General features: G+C 35.5%; 1 protein-coding gene across 1 annotated transcript; it reads left to right on the top strand.

Annotated features, from left to right (window-relative positions):
- The first annotated feature begins 671 nt into the window (after positions 1-671).
- Positions 672-22,016, top strand: LOC139123063 (hyalin-like). Its single transcript, XM_070689032.1, has 17 exons — positions 672-798; positions 1,398-1,613; positions 5,460-5,672; positions 6,113-6,352; positions 7,145-7,384; positions 7,797-8,036; positions 9,121-9,360; positions 9,683-9,922; positions 10,364-10,603; positions 11,765-11,817; positions 12,472-12,562; positions 12,659-12,972; positions 13,880-13,991; positions 14,537-14,664; positions 15,308-15,536; positions 20,339-20,430; positions 21,207-22,016. The coding sequence occupies exons 1-17, from the start codon at positions 738-740 to the stop codon at positions 21,270-21,272; spliced, it is 3,015 nt and encodes a 1,004-aa protein (XP_070545133.1). The 5' UTR covers positions 672-737; the 3' UTR covers positions 21,273-22,016.
- Positions 22,017-23,285: the final 1,269 nt, after the last annotated feature.

Consider the following 23,285-nt stretch of genomic DNA (forward strand, 5'->3'; position numbering starts at 1 on the left):
AAGCAGTTGTAAATTCGAAGATGACAATAATCGATAGTGATGCTGCAACATTTGCAACATAACAAGCCCTGAAGAAAACCGAAGTAATGAAGATGTTAACCTTCTTATTTCTTTTGCTGTGAAGTTAATTTTGAAAGGCAAAGGGGAGGAACAATCGTTCCATGAGAATATTTTAAAATACATCACACCTTTTGTAATTCCAAAAAGGCACACGTCATTGTGATCGATAAAATAATAAAAAATATGCTAGCCTCAAACTTGATTACTGTGTTTGTACCTGAAGTTTATTAACCCAGTAGCTGTTTGCTTGATTTCATATGACAAATTAAAGAAGATATGTACATATTTTACTCTCGAGTCTTCGATTCCTTAACCTTTTGCGCTGTAAATTTGAGTCAAAGTTCATCCTACTCATTAGCATCATTATTGAATGGCCTCTAATGCCATATAGGATATTATTTTTATGTTTTCAGTATTCCAAAAGTGTCTGGTAATGATGTTTGGTTTAAAGAGTAAGTATATAAATCTATACCTGTTGAAATTCAGTCCAACTGTCCTGTTAATATTTTAGGAACAAAAATTACAGGGGAAACTGCAGTGAAAGGCGACGCCTATTGAACTGTATCCATGGATACTAATTTAATTAACCACAATACTAAGGTAAAGGAATCGTCAGCGCCATCATAAATTTAAGATATCAACTGAGCTCCCACAGTGAAGACATGGTATTATAAACTATGTCGACTGCAGTTACGGCAATCGTGCTCTTCTTTACATACTGTGTATATGCACTGCCAGGTAGGTAACTTTACTTGCTTTTCCACATCTGTACGAACGGTCCTTCACTGAATATAGTGTTTTGTATTTCTTTCAAATGAATTGAATGTGGAAGATGTGGCAAACGAACGGTCGCAATTGTAATTTGTGCCAGTGATAACATAGCTCAATCTTTCACGTTGATACAGAATTGTGTAAATTTTTGATCGGATTCGAACGCACAAAATGTGGCACAAATTCATCAAATTCCATTTTCACATTGTGGATGCATCTTGTAAAGAAATTATTATTGGTGCTTTCATTTGTACTGTTAAAACTGAATAATAACAACAACAACAATAATAATAATAATAATAATAATAATAATAATAATAATAATTATACTATTATGATTGCACTGTGTTGTCGTCGTCGTTGTTGTTACTATTGGTCTTGTCGTTATCGACGACGACAATGATGATGATGTTGTTTTTAATTTTATTGTTGTTGTTATTGTTATTGTAAGTTGGTTGATGCTGCTAACTACCTAGTTGAGATACGGTTTCATCAATTTATCTCCAATTTTATAGGTTGATTCTTCCTTACCTCTAAAGATATCCTTTTGTCCTTTTTTGAGACAGGTAGTATCAATCATGCTTTGGGAAAAAGTGCCACACAAAGCAGTACTCATCAATTCGCAGGAGCGTTACGTGCTGTTGACGGTCTCAAAAGTAGTACTTATCTTGACGGGACATGTACGGCCACCATTAACGAGTATGATGCATGGTGGAAAGTGAACCTTGGTGGCGTATACCTTGTCAACAGAGTATTCGTCATCAACAGACAAGACTGCTGCGGTAAGTGTTGGAAGTAATTATAATGCCATGCCATGAAAGTGGGGACTTTCAAAAAGTTGTATGGTAATATATTACGACATTGTGGCTAAATATGACACCTTGGTCACTCAAATGATGAGCGACAGTATTTCCGGTTTTGACTTATCACAGTGATTCATACACTGTACCATTTCATACCATGTTTAGCCAATTTTGGGACAAATCCTGAGAAGCGCTGCATGCTAGCAGGGTACGCTTACCCATTCCGGACACCTGGTACCACCACTTATTATCAGCGGTTCAGGATGGTCCTACGCAAATTTGTAAATCACAAATGTCCCATGGATCTGGTAATGTATTACCCTGAACGGAAATGGTTATTGGACCAGTTTAATGTCATATCCCCCGCAATAAATTATCATTTCGTATAATTGCGTCCTATTTCATTACATTTTGCAGACACTCAATTTTGATCATTTGAAGTGGTTTCGAATTTCAACGAGAGATGATCAGTGAAACACATCATTGAACAATTTTTGATCTCCTTAAACTATCATAAATTTCTCAAGTTCTATAACGTTAAAGTTTGAGACTTGCCGAGACAAACCATGTTACTTGAATAACGTTACAAAACTGGCATTAAGTAAGGAAACCTTTGGAAACCAATGGAAGTTTCTCTTCTTAAATATTTACGCCTTATCAAGGTGCGAGAGGAAGCGCAATGAATAGTTTATAGTTCAATAAATGCTTGTTGATCACTAAAATGCTTTCTACGTGAGTACCACTTCATAAAACCCAATATTGCACATGTTGTGTACAAAATTTGTAAATTAAACCAGGTATTACCCTTTTAAGCTATTAGGGTCGGTGAATTCCCACGTTGTGTTACGGTTGGCGACAATAGTTATTGTAAATGAAAAAGTGACACGTTGATGAAACTTTCAACTGCATTTGCTTGTCCAAACTTGCTTAAGAAATGCCCATCGAGGTGGCGTCAAACCTGGACATCGTTTAGTAGAGCCGACACTCACCGTTTCCCTTGCAATAGATCAGACGGATCCGGTGTATCGATAGTATCAATAAATCAACGAAGGTACATCATTTTTGGCTATGTTCAATATATGTTTATATATATATATATATATATATATATATATATATATATATATATATATATATATATATATATATATATTTTTTTTTTTTTTTTTTTTTTTTGCTTCCCCCACCTATCAGTGGAACAATAAAATAACCTACGTGAATGACTTGAATGATTTGATCATGAAGATGTAAATCTAGTAATAAAAGTTCAAGGGCTTATGTTTGAAAGGCATTAGATTATCGAACGTTCTCCTTGTAGGACAACACAGTTCGGTTTTACCTTTGTGGGCTTTTCTTGCCTGTTTGACAACAATCACTTATCGAAAGCAACGTAAAGACTACACTAAGAACACTGCAATTTACTATACTATCTATAGCTATGAGACTAATATACTGGTACCAGCTTTTACTAACAATCAAGTAAATTCTGGTCCGGATTCGAACACATAATGTATGGCAACTAATCAAAACCGCTCGGCCAAATCCCGACCCTAAAAAGAATGGTTCAATATGCAAGCTACGGTACTGGGCAGAAATTACAGGGTGGGGGCACTGTTTCTTCAAAATAACGCTAGGCGAAAAAAGTGACCCTTCAAAAGTGTTTGCGAGAAAACAACTGACCCTCCTCAATTTTCATGCGCAAAAAAGTGACCCTCCCATTGCGTGTTACAGTTCAGTTAACATATAATTTCTCATTTGACCTTTGAACTTTCGGAAATTTTGAACTTATCTTTTAACATTTACAAATATTTACTTTTTTGCAACGGTTACAAATGTTTCAATCAAAAGTACCGCATTTCACAATGAATAATTCTGTCAACTACTAAAAGTACTGGCCGTACAGTTGGCCATTCATAATCAAAGTGTACAATAGCTGTAATGTCTACCTTCATTTATACTTTGACTTGTAATTGTACAGAGATCATTATTATTGTTTGCCAAGAAACTTATTACAGCCTATAAGTCATCATTGAATATGTCCTGTAAATGCACAGATGTAACAAGTTTTGTCGGGGAAAATGTTTAACAGTTTACCCCTAGACTGCCTTGAGAGGGGAATTGACATTTTTTAACGAAATTCCAATATCATATTTTTGTTCACATCTGCACTTTAAAACACCCTGCTCAGGTCAAGTACATTTGTATCAATAGTCGAACACTTATAAAAGCGCAGATTTAGTTAGTTTTGTATTGTAAAATTAATTTATAGTTTTCTCATAGACTCCCATTCTGAAATCAAATTTCTCGTACACATACGCACTTGTAATCACTCTATTCTAATAAAGTACAAATTTTATGTCAATCATCCATTGTCTATATATGAAAAGGTATTGCTAGTTTTACATGATACATGATGCGGTACATGATGAAAAATGATTCATAATTTTCTCATAGGCTTCCATGTATAGTGAATCTACATTTCCGATGAAATTTCAATCGAATTTCTTGTGCGGATGTACACTTGTAACCCCACTATTCTAATCTAGGACATTTTAGTCAAGTATGAAATATACATACAAGTACAGATATCGCTTGTTTTGTGATATTGTAATAGTTGGCCCAATCGACTCCTATAAATTATGATTTGATATTTATTGACGAAGCGCTATATCGGTCATATCTTGGCTTCTAATAGTTGTGCAAAAAATGGTGACCCTCCGCCTAAGGCATGCATGGAATTCCATGACCAATGCGACACACCTTACCCCGTAATTTCTGTCCAGTCCCTAAGTTGTTACAATATTTCTACTGCGACACCTCCACATGATGTAAAGTTCCTAAATCACTCGCGCATAGATATAGCCAGCCAGCGCCGTTCATGAAGCTTGCTTCTTAAGAAAGCCTAATGTTATAAATAATACTAGCCTGTTCAATTGCTAATAGCTTACTGTAGGTTATTTTCGTACGAAGCAATTAGAAAACAACGAAGTATGTATCAACAAGAATGTGTTTGAATTAAATTGAAAGTCCGACTTGCACACGTCTGGATAGAAACTTTCAAATGAAACGAACACATTTTGTTTAAAATAAAGTTAATCGAGGCACCATCAACAACAGGAATGCCCATCACACTGCTTGTTGAGGGTGTAATTAATTTACTTAGCAGTTGTATTAAGAATACATACTCATTGTTCCCAAAGGACTGTCATTTTACATTCTATTCATACGTCTTTAATGAAAAAGATATTTTAATTAAAAGAGATAATACATATTCCATGGTATTTTCTGACAAGTTGGCCTTTTCAAAGACCTTTGCAAATGATATTCATAGTACAAATGAGGCGAGAGTCCTCATTTTAAATCCTTCTTGTAAAATTATACACCATGTATTCCTATGGTTTTCTATCGTCAATTTAAAACTGATAGTTATTTTCTGATTATTAGGAATCACTAACTATGATCCAGCAACCAATTATTAGCTTAAATTGCTAAGCATGAATGTGTGAAGATATATGTTAATCAATGGAAAAGTAAAATGTGCTTTTTAATGCCTAATGCAGGTCCCACAGAATTGCTGATTGATTGCGTTATTTGAAGAGTTCGGCAAGTATATGGTAACTGCAACATCAGGGTACAGTCAGATTTTACAAAGAGTATATATCGGTTTTTGACAAGTTACAATCAGCCTTTTATCCGAATAATAAACCTCAAGGTATTTTTAATTTGATGGAAGACATTTTACATTTGAAGAGGAACAAACACGGTTTATAATTCGTAAAATTCAAAAGATTAGAAATGTTAGCAACTAAGAATGTATACTTTCAGCCGGAAGATTAGAAGGAGCTGTTGCACGTGTTGGCAACAATCAGGATTTCACTAAGAACGATATGTGTGAAGATGCACTACTGCTAGATGAAGCCAAAGAAAGGTGTATAGTTTTTCATTGCGACGACCTGACTGGTCAGTTCGTGAGTATTCAGCTTGAGGGATCCTCCAGGATGCTTACACTTTGTGAAGTAGAAGTTTACAGTGATGAAGGTAATGTACCTTTACAGTATACATGCAGTTAATTCCAAACATTTTCAAATTGGACTCAAAGGTTCTTGTTTGAAAGAGCGTTCATCGCCTGATTATTATTGCAAATCTTATGTGAGAAATACAGTTTTCTTTATTCACGCCAATCAAAAACTACGACTGCTACGGAATGCCAATAACTCAGTAGTAGTCCTATTTTTGATGCAAACAAATGTAAGTTGGGTCAATAATGATACAAAGTTATGAACATTGATGTCTAAAAACTTTATTTGTTGCTTTGATAACGTAGGAAAAAACAGGAACATTTGCCAGACATTTCTGATTATATGTGCATGATTATTTGTCTTGGTATGATATCAATTCCTCGATAGACTAAATAAAAATAAGTTTTGGTATCAACCGGTTTCGATCAATTACATAAGTTTGCCCCGTTTTCACTGCAGACACAGAATTTCCACAGATCACATGCCCAGAAGATATTACCGCAACTACACATATCGGAAATGATTCAAATGCCGTGATATGGAACGTCCCGGTCGCCACTGATGATACTGGATGTGCAAAGGTCTCTTCCAGTCATAATCCAGGAAGTATCTTCTCACTCGGAGAAACGATTGTGACCTACGAAGCCTTGGATCCCTCCGGAAACAAGGATTCGTGTTCGTTCATTGTTGACATGACAGGCTAGTTTCTCATCAATTATTTCCCGAACAGCCATCATCTACGTAACTGGATAAGTACTTGACTAGTAATGCTGCATCGCCATCGATCTGAATATCTTACATAAAATAGTTTTACCGGAATTGTTTTAGTGTGTTTAGTCAAGATTTTTTCACTGAACGACAGCATCTGGCCTTCTCAGCAAAATATGCGACCAAGAAAATGGGGAAGCAAGCTTTTTTGTTGTTTGTTGTCATGTGACATTAAACTGCAGACAGCTTAAGTGCTTCGCCCAGTTGCAGCTCTAATCACTTGTGGAACATTCATGTTTGACACGAAGCATCGCGAACAAGATGATAATGCCAATATTTTCATCGTCGTTTATACTTAAGCGGTTACAATTAAACAGAATGTTCTTTATTTATGGGTAAACTCTTCTCCGAATTTTAAAACACACTGGAAATGCATCATCAAAAATAGAAAGAACATAATAAGCCAGAACACATTAGTGTATAAATTTGATCACCTGAAATAAAGGACATCCTGGAAACAGGGATACAGATCGTTTCTTAACTTTCAAAAGTGTACTGAGGTCATTACAACTTCAGAAAACAAATGCTAAATACATCATAGGTGAATTTTGACTACTTTAAAGCCATAGGAAAGTATTTAAGTTGTAAAAGTATGATTTCATTCAAGATATTGGACCGAAAGATATACATAGTTAATGATCATATTTTGCTATCTAGATCTAAAGCTCAAAATATTTGCTTATGTTTCACTTTTAATAGTAAAATACTTTTCACTTTTCACAGATATCGAAAGTCCGTCTATTGACTGCCTTCCAGATATCGATACAAATACAAACACTGGCATGCCCTCTGCTTCCGTGACATGGTCGATTCCAAGTGCTTCTGATAACTCTGGAAACGTGAGTGTTTCTAGCAGCCATGATCCGGGAAGTGACTTCATTATTGGTGTTACTGTTGTGTCTTACGAAGCCGTGGATCCGTCAGGAAATAAGGACTCGTGCTCTTTTGCTGTACGAGTACAAGGTAAAGTTATATTAATATCATCTTTCTTTTTCAGGTCATAATGATATTTGCGACATAGCTTGAATCATTTTAAATGTTTTTAAATATTAGATGTTTAGCTATTACATTCCTTCAGAGGATTATTCATTTGTTGATTTATTACTTGCATTTAACATCCATCCATTCATTGATTCATTCATTCATTCAATTATTTATTTTTTCAGTATCCAATAAGCCATCAATCAATTGCATATTGTGCTAATTACAGCAACGAGTCAACATTTGGCATCAGTCAGTGATCATAGAAAAACAAATCATTTCTAATACGGACGAAAAACAGAAGCTGTCGCACATTAATTTCTTAGAGTGAATCGATTGCGTGCCTTTGCTTTTGTCACTCTCTTAATATACATATTCTATTCACTTTTCACAGATATCGAAAGTCCGTCTATTGACTGCCCTCCAGATATCGATACAAATTCGAACACTGGTATGCCCTCTGTTTCCGTGACATGGTCAATTCCAAGTGCCTCTGATAACTCTGGAAACGTGAGTGTTTCTAGCAGCCATGATCCGGGAAGTGTTTTCATAATCGGTGTCACTGTTGTGTCTTATGAAGCCATCGATCCGTCAGGAAACACGGATTCGTGCTCCTTTACTGTCCGAGTACAAGGTAAAGTTATTTAAGGTTTATCTAAACAGATAACTTACATCACGCTCTAAGAATTTTGAATGTCAGCTAATGAACTTAAGTTCTTTATTTCATTGATTGATAGACACTTAAACAAACAAACGAACAAACTAATACATAAATAAATGGATGAATAGATAAATAAATATAACCATATATACATATATACACACAGTAATTAAATAAATAACTAAGTAAATGAATTCATTTATTGATTAACTAATCAATCAATCAACAATCAATTAATCAATTCGTTTATTCATTCCATCATTCATAGACCTCTGCATTCATTCACTGACGTACGTATTGCTTTTTTTCAATATCATGAAATTTCTTCGGCTTCTTTAAGTTTAGCAATGTTATAAAAACGAATAATGTTAGACATTGGTGAGAACACAGGGTATTGAAGGCAATATTCCTCTGGGAGTTATGATCAATAAATGTCAGCTATTAAACCTTTTTATTGTACAAGCCTTACCTGTGTCGTTTATGTCTATTACGTTACCCTCGCTATGTTTGTATAGTATTTCACAGAAAACAGTCGATATCTGTTAATTGCCCTCCCTAATCCCCTCCATTAATGTTTTTCTATCAATCACCAATGGATTCGGGGAGGGGGTGTATGGGGGCTTATCGCCTTGACCAAGTAACTCGTTAGCAGCTCATTAGGTAAAAGACTGACTGACGTTATGAAATGCTGACGAGTTGTTAGTCAAGGAGATAATCCTCGTTAGTGTTCGGTACAAAAAATTAATTAGGCCTAGTGGGATTAGGGAGGTTAATTAACAGATACGGACTGTTTTCCTTGCAATACAATTCACAGATATCGAGGGTAAAGAGGCAAAGACACAACACAAGTAAGGTTTGGAGTAGAGTAACCATGGCTTGTATAATAAAATTATTTTAATAGATGACATTTATAATTCATAACTCCTAGAAGAATTTTCGCTGCAATACCCTTCAGTAACAATGGAATACAATATAAATTATTCTATTGAAACACGTCTTTCGTCATTGCTTTCACATTATTTTAATATATATATATTGTTTTTCAATTTATGCACAGACATCGAAAGCCCGTCCATTACATGCCCTTCAGATATCGACACAAACCCAAACATGGGTGAGCGTTCAGTTTCTGTAACTTGGACACTTCCAAATGCTACTGACAATTCTGGAACCGTGGATGTTTCTAGCAGCCATGACCCGGGAAGTGACTTCATAATCGGTGTTACTGTTGTGTCTTACGGAGCCGTGGATCCGTCAGGAAATGAGGCTTCGTGCTCCTTTGCTGTGCGAGTACAAGGTAAAGTTCTCAGAACAGTTATTTTAAACGTCCGTGCCGATACTTATGCGTATTTTGTTGTAGAATATAAATGTGTAAATACTCAGACGGTCGATCTTTCATTCGTCGGTTCAATCATTTATTCATATTGATTAAAAGGCGATCATGTTATTCATTCCAAATGATGACAATTTATAGTCAAGACCACAGTTTCCAATAATGTAAAGGCAAATAATTTAAGCTTTTGATATAAAAGAAGCCAGTAGACAATGTTCTCTTAAGCACATTTTGTCCAGTTTTTTTCCGATTTTAATGTTAATAATTTCTCTCCACGTTTGCACAGATATTGAAAATCCATCCATCGACTGCCCTCCAGATTTCAATACAATTGCAGCCACTGGCATGCGTTCAGTTTCTGTCACGTGGTCAATTCCAAGTGCCACTGATAACTCTGGAAACGTGAGTGTTTCTGGCAGCCATGATCCGGGAAGTGACTTTCTAATCGGTGTTACTGATGTGTCTTATGAAGCCATCGACCCGTCAGGAAATAAGGACTCGTGCTCCTTTGCTGTGCGAGTACAGGGTAAAGTTATTTAAGGTTTATACAAACAGATATCCTTATTTTTTTGTTTAGGAATATTCTTGGCATGCAATAAGCATGAGTGGTTTTTAATTTGCAAATATTCGCTGGTCCTCTGTTGAGGGCATGGATATTCTTGACAAGACGAAGTACGTTTAGTTAGGTTGGAGAATTTTGAAGAACTTGTGTGTCAATGTCCATTCATTAATTCATTCATTCATTCATTCATTCATTCATTCATTCATTCATTCATTCATTCATTCATTCATTCATTCATTCATCAACGATTAAACAGTCACGCCTTGAATGTACTTTGCCACATCTCTCTTTCTATACTACATTCTAATAGCGATCTTCTTGACGCTAAACAATGTCATTATTTTGTAAGGGTATTTTACCACCGGTCAGCTGTATTTTCAAGGAATTTGCTTACTTTGAATACAGACATCGAAAACCCATCAATCATCTGTCCGGGCGACGCATACACGACTGCCTACATTGAAACCCCTGCAGCTACTGTGTTTTGGTCTTTTCCAAATGCGACTGATAATTCTGGACTTGTGAATCTTTCTGGTAGCCACGTACCTGGAGATTCCTTCCCTATCGGTCTAACCGTCGTCATTTATAACGCCACTGATTCATCTGGGAATAGTGACTCATGTTCCTTCTCCGTTACAGTAGAAGGTAGATTACTGTTTAACATTTCTCCCGTGATTTGATTTGATTTTACTCTTCGGGATCAATGCTGATTGTTAATCAGCACTGACAATTTACCATCTCCATATATTGTGATTGCATTGATGAGACAATGATCAGACAAACGCTGAGTTATCAAACGGTCATGTACTCATTAGATCTTTTTGTCACACAAAGTATAACAACCTAGCTAACTAGCTACCTATCATCTATAGCGCTAAAACATACACTCCTACAGTTAAGAATTTGGTTTTAAATTTCTCATTGATCACGAGTCCAAAACACAGAAACTGGGACGGGACTGAGAACATAAGTTGTACTGACAGTGTGTAATGTACAGTTAGATGTCTAGGGAAATGTCTCATCGCCTTGTTCAGTATAACAGTTCTATGTATAGTATAACAGTTCTGTGTATAGTATAACGTATGCATGCATGTCTGTCTGTCTGTCTGTCTGTCTGTCTGTCTGTCTGTCTGTCTGTATGTATGTATGTATGTATGTATGTATGTATGTATGTATGTATGTATGTATGTATGTATGTATGCATGCATGCATGCATGCATGCATGCATGCATGTATGTATGTATGTATGTATGTATGTATGTATTATGTATGTATTATGTCTGTCTTTCTGTCTGTCTGTCTGTCTGTCTGTATGTATATGTGTATGTATTATGTATGTATGTATGTATGTATGTATGTATGTATGTATGTATGTATGTATGTATGTATGTATGTATGGATGTATGCATGTATGTATGTATGTATGTATCTTTGTATCTATGTATCTAGTAATCTATGTATGTATCTATGTATGTGTCTATGTATCTACCAATTATCTATCTATCTATCTATCTATCTATCTATCTATCTATCTATCTATCTATCTCTCTATCTCTTTATCGATCTGTGAGTCTTTCTGTCCCTGTCTCTTTATCATTCAAAGTTTTGTTCCTCTTCTCTTTCTTTCTGTCATACTTTAATTTTTCTTTTTGTCGGCCTTCCTGTTTGCCTGTCTTTCTCCTATCTTCTCCTATCTTTAATTTTTATATGTTGAAGTCCAACCTTTAATATTGAAGGCTTCGTTTGGTCTATTTCATTTTTGTCCATGATTGCGAAATGGAAATTATGTCGACGTCATCAACTCAGCTGTGATCAGACCACCTTTAGAAAATGTAAATCAGAAAATTTCGACAGCACAGGCAAGTATCAAGGAATATTGATAATTTATAATAATAATAATACGAATTTTTGCAGAAACATGATGATGAGTGTAAATAAAATTTCTGAAGACATTCATTTCCTACTCAGGAAAGTGGCAGTAAAACCATTTTTATTTGAAATCGGAACCACATGTAGTCTAATTTTTGACCAATGTACGAGCTTAGCCAACTTAACTTAGCCAACATCGATCGCTACAGTGCTAGACCCAAACAGTATGTACTTGTGCTGAAATCTTTGTATCGGAAATAAGTCAAAGAAAAACCTCGAACTTTGAGGTATTGGCGTCAAGTATTGTAAATTAAAGGGTGGGGTCTTCGGAACTGTGTCTGTGCGACTTTCTTGTTTACAAACAATGCATTTCATACCCGATACCTAGATGCATTACGTCAACATAGCTGTAACATTTCAATTTTACGATTATGACGAACTTTCATCAATCACCAACGTTCCTCGAATACAGTGTTCAAATGGGTCACATTTGTCATCAGTAGGAGTTCCAACGACCGCCTTCCTTTAACTAACGCAGTTTACACTTTGAGTATTCCTTTTCTTCGTGAGACACATCAAGTGTTCCCTTTGTTCTCACATGAAAGGGTTGAACAAAATCTCATTTGTTTGTTTTTGCCTGACAGGTAAAAGAATGTATTGATCGTATATCCAGGATAATACTTGGACTTGACAGTATCGCCGTGACACCAGAAGAAAGAAAAATAATTTCCCATGGTAAGAAGAATGGTATAACATTACCTACGTAATACAGCTTAATTGTGCGCCGATTTCCAAGGTTGACAGAAAATATGACTCCAATTTTTTCTGTAGACATATTGCAGGCCATGGATACATGTATATTAGCCTGGATGTCAGTGGATGAAGGTACAGACGAGTACAGAAATCAGATCATAACATCAGTGCTCAATGCAACGGATAACCTAATAACGTTTGTTCTACACGATAGAGAAACAGGGGCTGTCTATATACCGCTGAATTCAACGTCAATTCAATTGTATTTAGAAATCGACTCAGTCAGGAATCTCTCCAATTCCGTTATTCTTGGGAAGGGCAGCGGTTACACCATGCCAGCAGCAGACAAGATTTTTGTCAACGTTACATCTGCAACAATAGTTAACAGGATGGTGAGCATGTCTTTGTGATTCATTTAGATTTTCACCTTTTGCAAGATTCATTCAGTTCTCATTAATTTGGTAATCCATTAAATAGTGCATGGGTTCACCTTTTAAGCATAAGCAGTCGTAGGTTGGCTGAAAAAGAATGGTAAATTCCAGCAAATTTATGCAGATAACTCGATTTCCTTTTTCTCTCCCTTTTACTATTTAAAAAGTAAAAAGTAAATGACTCAACAAAAATTTAAAAAGTAGATGACTCAACTGTGGCTAGGACAGATTTTTAGAATTTTTCATATTTTATTCTTTAAATACTATACAACAAAGGGACATTTTGCTAGGAAATAAAGTTCTTATATTTTTAATAAGAGTCATTTCAGTTTTGCATATCAGGATTTTAATCATTTTTGAATGCCAGTCTGTCAATCCCTGGAGTTTAAGTATGAAAATAGATAATGCAAAACAAAATTGTCGTTTTTATCAAGATGAAGTCTAGTTTCATATGATATAGTAAATTCAGGAAAATAGTAAACAGCTATTGACTTAATTAATTTTAATTATAAATACCAAAATGTAGGTGTTTACCCCGAATAAATGTACCTTTCATCCCTATTGCTACCACACTAAACTAAGGATTTTCTGCTTTTTGAAAATATATATAGTATAATGGATTATCATGTGATCTTTGATGAGAGATATTGCATTTGGAGAAAGAATGTTGGTTAAGTGGAACGCGCCACCTTAAAAGAGCTTATAACAAACATGCTCTTGACATGTTTACATTGTATGGTTTATGACAATCGTAGAAGAAAGATTTCATATTTCGTATCTAAAAATTACCCATATTGTTCCGAAATTCAAGATCGCAATGTCAGCACATCCTTAAAATGTTATATTTGATCGTTTTATTTACTCGCAGTGCACACAGTTGGTTGGGAATTTTTTCCGATCAAGAAGTCGAGGTAGTACCCGTTTAGCTAACGATGTGGTGGTTTTGGGTTTTACAAATACCGATGGACATGAATTGGAAGGTAATTTACTGCACTGCCAAAAGTTCACTTTACCAGTCATGACGGGAACAGGAGTTGGTTATTGAATAAATAGTTTACCGTTCAAGGCAGTAAGGCTCCATATCTTACATATCTAAGGTATTTATGACAATAGTACAGGTAACATGATTCCCTTTGAGTGTAACGTCGATTAGAGCAAATGTACATATGTGTTTATAAGAACATAAAATGTTGCCGTGTATAGGAAAACATATATGGTAAAATATAAATTGAATCTGGCCTTTGTCAGGAAATTCAATAATACGTTCATTTGTCTGTTGATTTCCATAATTTTGAATTTGTATATCCCTGTGTTATTTAACATTATTTTGTCTCTTGCAATACAAAATATGATCAAGTATGAATATTTGAGAATTACTTTAGCAAAGCAAATAAACTTTGTCAAAAACTGTGTCACAATGACTCTGCTCTGTACTATTTTAAAGATGTTGTAAACAAGCACATACCATGCCTTGATCGACATTACTATAAACGTTACTGTATCTTATTTTCCATTCAACTACTAGTGACTAATGCCACAGAAGACATCCAAATAACGCTCTCAACGGAATCTCCACCAAGTGAAGATTGGACTGTCATCCATGGGGTGAGCCAAGAAGCCCAGAATGTTACTCACTTTGGTCTTTCCATCGAGGTGCGTAGAGTTGTAAGATGATACGAATCAATTCATATTTTCGCACCTTTCCAACAAATGACAATAATTTAAAATGCTCTTTTGATCGTTTTGAAACAAAGAGAGTTCTTTCTTCCTAGCATTGCAATAATTTTGAGAACATTTTGTCCATCATCTTGCTTGATACACTGTCGATAGTCCCTTGTGCCTTTTCTTTTCTATTATTGGTATAGGCTCTCGCACATGTAGGGGTGAGGAATGCCCCTGACATGATCACGAGTGCAAAAGAGACAAAAGTCCCTTGTGCCTTCAGCACTCGTGGTCATACCTGTTTCAGTCTGAGCTCGCGTCTTCGTCGCTATGCTTGCAAACCCCCCACCCCTTCGCGAAAGTGTGAGAGACTATACTAAAGTAGAAAAAGCACAAGGAACTGTCGACAGTCTACTTGCTTGACCACGACATGGTTCATGCTGTTTCATGTAAAATCCTCTTTGCTCACAGACTGTGCCTAGTAAAAGGACTAACCCTTCTTATAATTCTCTACCTCATATCATGGTATCTGTATATATTGCATATGTTATCGTTTGCCTAATCATTCGAATTGTTTTCCTATGCATTATTGTAATATCAGCCTCCTTAATTAGTTGTTGACTAATTTTCACAGATATCCAGATTGTTCCATGCTGTTATCATCTGGTTTAACAATTCTCATGCTATATATGGGAAAATTGAGGCATACGTATTCGATGAACGAGTTGAATTCGCTGAAAGCTATATTGGCTATAGTTTTTCAGTCGACCTTCAGTTTTCTGGTGATCATTCCACCATCTTTGTACCGGAGCATTACTTTTTAAGGACTGGAGAGTACTACTTAACGTTTACAATTCCAGAGAGTGAGTATATTCAACTTGATACTGCTCTGACGTGAACGCATCTCAGAGTATCTACTGTCATTCTATATGACATGTGTTAATCAACTTGAGAATCTCAGTGTTCTAGTTCATTAGCTCAAACCAGTGTTGTTTCACTAGAAGTGTTTTCAGAGTGCCGTTTGAGAAAAGCTAAGAATTTATTATGAAAAATAGAGAAAATTTACCTTCGTACAGTTTCTCAATTTCTACCTTTAAATCGCCTTTGATATTCTATAGATATGTTCAACCAGCTTTTGACATGTAAAAATTAAGGTAATTATACACACAGACACACAGACACACAGACACAGACACACAGACACAGACACAGACACAGACACACACAGACACACACACACACACACACACACACACACACATATATATATATATATATATATATATATATATATATATATATATATATATATATATATATATATATATATATAAGTACTTGTTTTAAGGACATTCTCACATTGACTGACATCTATCACACGCGATGAACAGGCCGACAGATGTAGACGGCCGACAGCCTGCAATTACGTCATGTAAGCGTATTTAAACACAATCAAATAGAGAAACAGACTAGCAACAGGTATTGTTCAAGGCGTGAAGCGGTTACGTAACCCATTCATGATCGCCTCGCCTCAGGTAGCTCTCGACTTTCTATTCCGAAGAGTGCTGACCATGCATCCTTCGGTAATTTCCGGATTTTCGCCAATTGTAAAGCGAAAGTATGTTCGGCAAAGTTTGTGTTGTTGTTGTGTGGTGCTGAGTGGAATTGGCGTGCTGGCGAAAACGGGAGTGTTTTGAGCTTCAGGAAAGTGAGTTTTCCCATTTTTCGTCAAGGAAGGAAAGTTTATGAAACTCCTGGCTTGTTATGTTTTGATTGGCGTGAAGCAGTGTTTCTGCCCTGAGAGCTCACAAAGTAACTATGGTTGCTACGCGACTGGCAGCACGATGCCATCTCGTCGTATTTTTCGCATAAGCTCGTGCAATTATCAACCACAAACAAAGTCTCTAAAAAGTTTAACACCTTTGAAGCTCATTTTAATATGAAAAGGCTATAGTCTACCGAGACAACCATGGAACAAAAGCCATGCCGCGTTGCTAGTCTGATTCTCTATTTGTCTTTGATTTAAAGCAATGGCGCTGTTTTCAATAGTACGTAGATATGTTTTGCCTGTATGGACTGACAGGCTAACAAATGTGAGATAGGAGAGGTAAATCGGTAAATTGAGCACAAATCCACTTTAATATCTTATATCGAGAGACAACACTGACAAATGAACACAGATTCAGTCAAATTTAGACATATATCAACACATAAGCATGTATTCATGTATATATATATATATATATATATATATATATATATATATATATATATATATATATATATATGTTGTAATATTGAAAAAAGTAACTTAACTTTTATAACTTGGGGAGCTTTCAATAATTACAGGGAGAGTTGGGCCGGGGGAATTCCGCGCACACCACTATTCATGGTCTCTATGATGAAATGATATGAATAGTTTTTTCCAATACAAAAATAGGTAAATCTTTGCATTTGTGTACTCTTGATTATTGATATTAATTTTCTTGATTAGACTAGAGTGGTTATACAAGTCTATGGTTGTGCAACAAATTTGATTTTGGAATTTAACTGAAATGTCGATTCACTATGCATTGCGGTCTATGATGAAACTATGATTTTTTAGCGGTCTATAATGTGCATGTATTTGTTGGTGATTTGCTATTCAGGAAATATCTGATAATCAAAGTTTTGGCCATAAAATCAGCTTCTGTCAAAAGTGACCCTCCCCCAAGATAGGTTCATAAAACGTGACCCTCCCCCTTGAATTGTTTTCTAAAAAGTGACCCTCCCCCCAATTCCTCCAGCCTACCGCCCTGTAATTACTGAAGGCTCTCTTATTTATATTTGTAAAGTTTTCAAACCTTCTGACTACCGTTATTTAATCAGTCTGAACATCCTTTTATCAGCTTCTATAGTTTTTGATATTTTTATTTTGGTGTTATGCGTACTAATTAGACTTGTTCACCAACAAGTAAAACTTTCCATTTCAAAATTTGATGGATACCTTAAGGGCGCCACTCACGCAGTACAGCTGTATACAGCTGTAGCATGGAAGTATAATACTTCCATGGCCGTAGCAATCGATCTTGCCAGTAAAACTTTCTCCCACCCTCAATCACATTAATATTTGCTCAACTAATCTAGAGACTCACACACAGAATGTCTTTCAAATATGAATCACGAAGAAAGATACTTGAAAATTAATTGCATGAGGCAGTAAGAATAAGTAGTTAGTATCGCTGCTCAAGTGCAATCACTGGACGCCATATTTGCTCTGGCTCATTCCAAATTCTGGTACAGGTGTCAAAGTCCTCACTGTGTTAGGCCTTTTTTAAATGACATTTTAAATTCACCCTAGATTATCAAGCTTACGGTATTAGTACGTGCCTCTATCTTCACCTACAAACTAATGTTTATCACTAACAAAATTAAGCATCTCCCTACTGATTAAATACAACTTTCCTTTACTGATATATACCTTCAACAAAATGGTACAACTCAAAACAAGGCTTGAATCTCATCAGAATATAAGTACATCAGCCAATCGGAAAACTGGACATAGGCCAATGGGAAAACTGAAAATCAGCCAATCGGAAAACTGGACATAAGCCAGTGAAAAACGTCAAGCCAATAACAACATATTTCAAAATAGCCATGCATTCAGTTCAATTTTTAACGTACTATTTCAATTGTTAGCACAGATATTGTTATAGCATAAGACATTGGCCTTTTCTGGAAAATTCATATTTATATAGGGATGCTGGCCTGGGTGGAAGTTATCAAGTTAGGGCCCAGAGTTGACATTTATCTTGCCAAGGCATATCTTTATGGCTCTGTGAATGTAATTGTTTTATTCCATTGGAGCAGATTTGAGTCTTGTGGCTGGAATAAGATTTAAAGAAGACACAATTTTAGAGTGACATTGCCTCAGCGGTATAGTGTAATGTTGTTAGAAGTGCATTAGAAAGTGTATTGTGTCTGCACTAATTGATGTTTTTATTTTTTTTTGTGTCTTGGTCTGAAAGTTGCTGTTTAATGAAAGTGTCCTTACTGCAAATTATATGTAATTGATTAAAATATGACTGGCCTTCATTTTCAAAAGAATTAAAATTAAATAGAAGAACATATTGGAGTGACAGTCTTATAGTGGTATTGTTATGTTATATCTGTTGTAATATTGAAAAAAGTAACTTAACTTTTATAACTTGGGAGCTTTCATAATTACAGGGAGAGTTGGGCCGGGGGAATTCCGCGCACACCACTATTCATGGTCTCTATGATGAAATGATATGAATAGTTTTTTCCAATACAAAAATAGGTAAATCTTTGCATTTGTGTACTCTTGATTATTGATATTATTTTCTTGATTAGACTAGAGTGGTTATACAAGTCTATGGTTGTGCAACAAATTTGATTTTGGAATTTAACTGAAATGTCGATTCACTATGCGTTGCGGTCTATGATGAAACTATGATTTTTTTAGCGGTCTATAATGTGCATGTATTTTGTTGGTGATTTGCTATTCAGGAAATATCTGATAATCAAAGTTTTGGCCATAAAATCAGCTTCTGTCAAAAGTGACCCTCCCCCAAGAAAGGTTCATAAAACGTGACCCTCCCCCTTGAATTGTTTTCTAAAAAGTGACCCTCCCCCCAATTCCTCCAGCCACCCCCCTGTAATTACTGAAGGCTCCCTTATTTATATTTGTAAAGTTTGTCAAACCTTCTGACTACCGTTATTTAATCAGTCTGAAGATCCTTTTTATCAGCTTCTATAGTTTTTGATATTTTTATTTTGGTGTTATGCGTACTAATTAGACTTGTTCACCAACAAGTAAAACTTTCCATTTCAAAATTTGATGGATACCTTGAGGGCGCCACTCACGCAGTACAGCTGTATACAGCTGTAGCATGGAAGTATAATACTTCCATGGCCGTAGCAATCGATCTTGCCAGTATAACTTTCTCCCACCCTCAATCACATTAATATTTGCTCAACTAATCTAGAGACACACACACAGAATGTCTTTCAAATATGAATCACGAAGAAAGATACTTTGAAAATTAATTGCATGAGGCAGTAAGAATAAGTAGTTAGTATCGCTGCTCAAGTGCAATCACTGGACGCCATATTTGCTCTGGCTCATTCCAAATTCTGGTACAGGTGTCAAAGTCCTCACTGTGTTAGGCCTTTTTTAAATGACATTTTAAATTCAACCCTAGATTATCAAGCTTACGGTATTAGTACGTGCCTCTATCTTCACCTACAAACTAATGTTTATCACTAACAAAATTAAGCATCTCCCTACTGATTAAATACAACTTTCCTTTACTGATATATACCTTCAACAAAATGGTACAACTCAAAACAAGGCTTGAATCTCATCAGAATATAAGTACATCAGCCAATCGGAAAACTGGACATAGGCCAATGGGAAAACTGAAAATCAGCCAATCGGAAAACTGGACATAAGCCAGTGAAAACGTCAAGCCAATAACAACATATTTCAAAATAGCCATGCATTCAGTTCAATTTTTAACGTACTATTTCAATTGTTAGCACAGATATATTATATATATATATATATATATATATATTATATATTATAGATATATATATATATATATATATATATATATATATATTGTTGTTTGTTCATCGTTTGCTTTGTTTGGAATTGTAGGCTCTGATATCACGTTTTCAATGAGTACCAAACAAGCTAAGTGTGGTTACCTGAGGAAACAATCTCACACTTGGGCTGATAACGGTTGTCAGGTAAAGAATAAGTACTAACTATCATTTTGTTTTGTTGTATGATTCATTATTCTCTTTTGACGAAGTCCGAATGATTAATATTTTCAGCCACTCCGTCTGATCACTGGAGTCAAGTACAAACATGGTGCTGTATAACTTTATAATTGCGTGTATGCTCTTGTTCGTTTTTCCAAACCAGTCACTATAGAGATCGAGTTGTAGCCTATGCAAAATGTCTTAAACTTACATTATTACATTTGTAGCACTACAATGCAGTCTGTCTGGCGCATAGAATTAATTTTATCATACATTTTTCATGAAAGCGTCAACTCGAGAATCAATGTCTAGTAAACATTATGCAGTGTAAATTCATGACTTACCTTGATTGTCAATTTTTCTAATATCTATATTTAAGCATTAGAAACATACCATCACTTGTGCTATGTATAGTGTTAGCTATCATTACGGATTTGTTCATGCAGACAGTTCAAGAAGCAAAGGTCCCTCACTTTCATTGCGTTGAATATCATGCAAAATTGACGTTATTCGCGGGCATTGTATTGACCTGACTTCAAATGGCTGGCTCAAAAATGCGACATAAAGATCGGGCAGCCGTTGATATATATTAACGTGTTATTAGAAAGTGAAAACATTAGAAATGCAGCATTGCAAGTAGAACGAAATGTTACGATACAAAATGATCAACAAGTAGGAACAACAGCATGACTATACTTCAGTGTCTTGCATTAACGCTAACTGAATCACGTCTAACTTAAATCATGTCTATTACATCTCAGGTATCCTCGACGTCAAACCTGACATCGACTATATGCCTTTGTAATCACATAACCGCGTTCGCTTGAACAACAGTGTAGGACCAGTTTCAACGTTTGGGATATCCAACGACACAGGTATCAAAGACGCATATAAACGACAAACGCTCTATGGTTCGCAATTCAAACCAGTTTATAGATATCAGATTTTTGTCATCCCCCAAAAAGCTGGTATGAATAATTACGTTTTCTAGATTTCGAGAAACTGCTTCACCTTTATTCTTAAAACAAGGTATACAGAACGTCTCTGAAGTTCATAAATTTATTCTGGGAAAGTTCACGTTTGATTTACACCACAAGACTACACCACATAATTTGAGTCATTACTTTAGACTAGTTGATCGTTGCAATGACACTCAATTTAAACTAGGTCAAAACTTACCTTTACCGAAAATACGTGCAACTGCGGGACATTTGCGATCTCATATGTGGGTGCTAAAGTCTGGAACAACCTACCATATATTGTCAAACTGAGCGTACTAAGATAATCCCAAGTTAGTTCCAATCGTGTTAAAATCACTAAAGACAGCATCTCTTAAATGAATACTAAGATGTGTGAATATTTATTTATTTATTATTTTCACTTATATTATAGAGTTTTGACTGACGGTTTACATAATTAGCCCTTTAAGACAAATATTTTAATGTGAATTTAATGAAAATGGGGCAAGGATTGATTAGCGCTAAGCTGTTATTTCTGACTTCAACATTGCCTTTTCCTTGTCATTGCCTAGTGATATTTGTGTGAAATTGGCAATAAACACCTATAGTCCACATGCCTGCGACAAATTTTTGAAATGGCTCCCCTTGGAAACAAGTGTTTATTCAGCACCTCTGTTAGTAGAAGAGTGACATTGTGATCACACACTTGAACACTCAATAAAATATGTGCTGAGGAGACTTTATGATGCAGAACATTAAAATTATTTAGTGTTTAATATTTCATTGCCTGTTATACAATAATTTTTGTTTCTGTTTTATCTAAATTTCATCAACGAGAAGTTACAGAATAAGTTGGCATAAATAATGAAAATTAATGAAAATACGTGACGGTATCAGAATTTATATTTTTTTGAAAGCATGAGAGAAACGAAATGAGTAAACAGGAAAGGCAAATCGGGTGTGCTCTACAATTATTTTGATTTGCTTCGCTTTTAATTTGTTAAGGACAATCTTATACGTCATCGTAATTATAATAAAGGTTTTTACGCTATGTGTGCAATGAACTGACGAGTTTTGGGTCTGTTACATGTAAATACGTTATCGTCGAATGCAAACGTGTGCCAATTTGTAAAAATGTATATCAGTGATTATCACTACCTGTTGGGCATTTAAGTAGCCCTGCCCCAGCCGCACTGACCTCCATATTTTGCCCCTTTATCAAGATATCAGAGACACATTGAACGGTACTCCTATGGTAAACATGTCTGTTTCATACTTTGAAACTTAGTAGTTAATTTGGTGAACAACTAACCAAACACTTTACCACTCTTACAGGGAACTTTCCCTTGATCTATGCTAAATGGAAATGATATCAAAATGTATATGCAGTGAACCTTTTGAAATAAAAAATAATGTAGTGCTATGAGTTCTTAGCTTGTAGTTGTGTCCAGCTTGGTACGTGTGCAAACGAATAATCTTTAAAGTAAATAACAAGATGTTATATTACGTGCTCTTATATCACTTGCTTGTTGTATCATCGTTCTTAATTAATTTTGAGTGTGAACTAGGGCGGAGAATGATGAATTTTGAACATCGTGGTCTTCATATATACCTAAGATAAAATTATCAACCTAAGATAAAATTGACCCGTACAGAAATAAAAGTCCTGCAGTTTCAAAAATATTATACGAGTAGCAATGGTTAGCGAATGGAGACACATCAAGCGCGTTACGTGATCGACCATAGACTGGCTATCATAGATTCAAACCTTCATTTATACTTGTTAATTTGGTGAACAAATCACAAAACACTTTACCACTCTTACAGGAAACGGAATAAAAAAGTGTAAAGTAACTTTCCATGAGACGCCACCGAAGTTCA

This window comes from Ptychodera flava, chromosome 22 (genome assembly GCF_041260155.1).
Source record: "Ptychodera flava strain L36383 chromosome 22, AS_Pfla_20210202, whole genome shotgun sequence".
Classification (NCBI taxonomy): domain Eukaryota; kingdom Metazoa; phylum Hemichordata; class Enteropneusta; family Ptychoderidae; genus Ptychodera; species Ptychodera flava.

Excerpts from the sequence above, each read along its gene's own strand:
- LOC139123063 (XM_070689032.1), top strand. The coding sequence starts at position 738 with ATGTCGACTGCAGTTACGGCAATCGTGCTCTTCTTTACATACTGTGTA. Across the intron at positions 1,614-5,459 it reads CAACAGACAAGACTGCTGCG|CCGGAAGATTAGAAGGAGCT; the intron begins GTAAGTGTTGGA and ends GTATACTTTCAG. Across the intron at positions 8,037-9,120 it reads CTTTACTGTCCGAGTACAAG|ACATCGAAAGCCCGTCCATT; the intron begins GTAAAGTTATTT and ends ATTTATGCACAG.